The 4,040-nt window shown below is 36.7% G+C and overlaps 1 protein-coding gene across 1 annotated transcript; it reads left to right on the top strand.

Moving 5' to 3' along the window:
- The first annotated feature begins 846 nt into the window (after window positions 1-846).
- On the top strand, window positions 847-3,817 carry LOC128183122 (E3 ubiquitin-protein ligase TRIM71-like). Its single transcript, XM_052852017.1, has 2 exons — window positions 847-936; window positions 2,121-3,817. The coding sequence occupies exon 2, from the start codon at window positions 2,141-2,143 to the stop codon at window positions 3,815-3,817; it is 1,677 nt and encodes a 558-aa protein (XP_052707977.1). The 5' UTR covers window positions 847-936; window positions 2,121-2,140.
- The last annotated feature ends 223 nt before the right edge of the window (window positions 3,818-4,040 follow it).

Raw genomic sequence — 4,040 nt, 5'->3', positions numbered from 1 at the left:
GCAGGAGTTATTATTTGTAACATTGAGAAAACTCTGCTTCATACATGTAGGTATAAAAAAAAATCGGTTAAAAGTTGGTTTTACTATCATTTTCTATTAATGCATTACAAATGGTTCGAACAAAAGTTCTTACAACTTACGAGGCTCTTATACCATGCATACCAATTAACAAACGTTGGAAATCCCCTCAATCGTCATACACATTATTTCACTTTGCAATTTTTATTTATTTTTTTTTTGCGGGTGGGTGGAAGGGGGGGGGGGGGGGGCTTAGTTTTAACCGTACAGTAGAGAGTTGTGCTATTTCTATTTTTAGAACAGTTTAAGATGAAATCATGTTTTAATTATTTTGTGCATCTTATTTATCCTTTGCAATTATGATATATACTGTTTGATTGTCAATTTCTCTTTTTAACAAATTAAAACACAAACACAATCATTATGGCTTCGATCCGAAATTATTTCTCTAAATTTTAAAATAACTGGAACATATGGATTATAATATATTCACATACTGATCTACATAATCTAATCATATAGTGACGTCTTATTTATAACTTGAGAGAGAGAGAGAGAGAGAGAGAGAGAGAGAGAGAGAGAGAGAGAGAGAGACCCCTTGTGACCAAGGGGTCTCTCTCTCTCTCTCTCTCTCTCTCTCTCTCTCTCTCTCTCTCTATATATATATATATATATGAACAAGCAAATTAACTAAAATTTGATAAATCTCCTATAAAAATCAAAAAGGATTGAAAGCCTTGACAAAATATTAGACGGACCGAAATCTGTAGGGGCCGCATTGACCCGGAGCCGATACGTGAAGTGATCACGTGAGTGTTTACTGTAGAGGGGCGTATTTATCATGTGACAAGAGAGACCTTGCAGACGATAGCGGACCTGACTATAGAATGTCTACTGCTGACTTGTTATAAAATCAAGGTTTGTTTTTTGATTAATTGTGAAGGTTTTTATAGTTTTTTTTAATCGGTTTTGCACTTGTAAGTGCTCTGGGATTGTATAACTTAAGAACAGGCATGGCAAATATCGATTCATCGTTTTCCAAAGCGTGGGTTGGGGCACAGGGGCTTGGTTGTTGGATAGTGAATTTCCTAATTATTTGTTCCCGAAGAAAAAATTGATTAAAATTGGTAATCTTATGTGTATTTCTGTGTATTGCAATAAATAAATTCACTGAAACCCCCAGTTTCAGTCATACACTTTTTTAACATGACTGAAACGGGGGTTTCAGTGTATTTATTTAGTGTAATACACAGGCATCCATCTAAGATTACCAATCTTAATCATTTTTTTCTTCAGGAAGAAATAATTAAGAACTTCACTATCCAACAACCAAGCCCCTGTGGGTTAGGGTTGGGTTCCGATACATTACAGTACACAGAATATTAGGCCTAACAAAAATGAATTAAATTTAATCAATTAAGAAGTATAAGCATTTACATTTCTGATATATGTACCTTCGCCAAACCTCATTAGAATCAACAAATCAACAATTATAACGTTATATTTGCCTAAATTTAAGGATAGGCTACAATATGTTGAATGCTACTGAAATCATTTAATTATCAAGGCCTGTCTTTACACATTATTTATATTCCTTCTGCGTTTGTTTTGTATGCCTTCTAACATCAGTCAAATTGAACCCATCTCAGGCTCCTCCCCAAACATACCTATTTTGTATCACACGTGCACATCCGGAATATTTTTTAAAAGGGGGGGGAGATATTTTAGACTGCCAGGGGTCCATTAATTGAATAAATTGAATTAAATTTAGAGGTTAAAAAAATGTAGAAAATTTTCCATTGAAACATTAAAATTTACACTAGGTTATAGGCCTAAACCACGCCACAAAAAAAAAATACAATAATAATCATTTTATGCCTTTGTAAGACATATGTTTAACTTTTATGTGCATTTTGAAAAAACGTGCATATTATAGTATGCACTAAATTTTCAATTATTTGTACAAACCAAGTTATTTCAATGAATAAAATATAAACAACTCTATGTACAAGTTTGGTTTTGGATTTTGACTTTATAAAAACATAAACTTGTAATGCATGCCCCATTGTGACTGAAAGTAATGATATACATGTATATTTCAGGCTCTACCAAGGACTTGACCATGGACCCCCGAAGCAGTGCCCAGGATGTGGTGCGTTGTGATGTGTGTGATACTCCTGTCCCCCCACTACACTGTGACTTCTGTCAGACCAATCTCTGCAAAGCTTGTGTTGGGGACCATGTGTTGGATTTTTCCAAAAAACATCAGGTGGTACCATTCCAAGACCGGAGATCTACAATTATTTCTCCAAATTGCCAAAAACATTCACTCAAACAATGTGAACTTCATTGTGAACAATGTGACATTCCTATTTGTGCCCTTTGTGTTTCCTCTAAAAGTCACGAAAACCACGAAAAAATAGACATTAGAAGTTATTTTGAAACAAAAAAACATGATTTACAAACAGATTTGCAAGAATTAGAAAAAACAGTCATTGCAAAATATCAAGAGATAGCAAACAACGTTACAGTTCAGAAGGCTGATCTAAGTAAAAACTCCAAGAAATTGACATCAGCAATTGACAAACAAAGAGAAGTCTGGCACAGAGAAATAGACACCATTATACAGAAACTGAAATCTGATCTTGATGAAATGGACGCCAAACACCTGGCTGTCTTAAACAAACAGGAAGATGAAATCACACACACCATTTCTGAAATCACACAGAGCATTGCTGATCTGAAGAAGTTACTGGACTCCAATGATGTCAGTCGTGTCTCTGCCTACAAATCCAGGATTGCTGAGTTCAGAAGATTGCCTTCAAAACTCACAGTTTCTCTACCAAACTTCATTCCTCAGAAAATTAACCCAGAACAACTCTACCAACAATTTGGTTCCCTGTCAGCATTCTCCATTACAACAGACGAACATGGCTACAGCATGGAAACCTCAGAAGCTGGATCCTCTCCTCTCAAACCACTGCTTGATGAGCCACGGATCATCTCCACCATACAGACACAGTATGGAGGCTATAGTAAATGTCTAACCAGTGTTACTTGTCACAGTGATAAAGAAATCTGGACGTGTAGTTATAGTAATAAAATGATGAGTCTCTACAACCTGCAGGGGGAACTAGTGAAGTCAGTCCAAACCAAGTCAGGGAACGGTCCATGGGGCATAGCAGTGACAAGGAGTGGGGATCTAGTTTATACTGATAGAAGTGATAGAACTGTGAACATAGTGAAGAATACACAGATACAGACAGTAATCAGACTACAGGGGTGGAAACCTCACGGTGTCTGTAGTACCTCCTCTGGTGACCTCCTGGTTGTCATGTTCAGTGGTGATTATAAACAAACAAAAGTTGTGTGTTACTCTGGCTCCACAGAGAAACAAAGTATTCAGTACGACGACAAAGGACAACCTCTCTATTCATCTGGTGACATTAAATACATCAGTGAGAACAGGAACCTAGATATCTGTGTGTCAGACATTGACGCCCGTGCAGTAGTGGTGGTCAATCAGGCCGGGAAACTCCGGTTTACCTACACTGGTCATCCCTCTACTACCAAGGAATCATTTGATCCACGCGGCATCACAACAGACAGCCAGGGTCGGATCCTGACAGCAGACTTTGACAACCACCGTATCCACATCCTGGATCAGGACGGACAGTTCCTCCGCTACATTGACAACTGTCATTTAGAGTATCCATATGATTTATGTGTGGACACCAGAGACAACCTCTTTGTGACTGAGCACACAGGTAAAGTGAAGAATATACAACATAACATGTAAACAAACTGTGTGTGCGTATTATATGTAAACAAACTGTGTTGATATTATATATTGCAAGTACAAGTATAAACCAATTAAATTGCAATCCACCTGTGATTTTCTGACTATAATTATATATTTGTTGCATGTAAACAAACAGACAGTTGATATGATGTTTTACATGAAAAAAATACACATAAATTTTTGTTTTGATTGTTGAAAGATATTCACTGCAAGAGGAGCT

This window comes from Crassostrea angulata, chromosome 5, assembly GCF_025612915.1.
Source record: "Crassostrea angulata isolate pt1a10 chromosome 5, ASM2561291v2, whole genome shotgun sequence".
NCBI lineage: Eukaryota > Metazoa > Mollusca > Bivalvia > Ostreida > Ostreidae > Magallana > Magallana angulata.
The sequence above is the reverse complement of the archived record's forward strand: the minus strand, read 5'-3'. Positions and strand labels throughout refer to the sequence as shown.

Excerpts from the sequence above, each read along its gene's own strand:
- LOC128183122 (XM_052852017.1), top strand. The coding sequence starts at position 2,141 with ATGGACCCCCGAAGCAGTGCCCAGGATGTGGTGCGTTGTGATGTGTGT.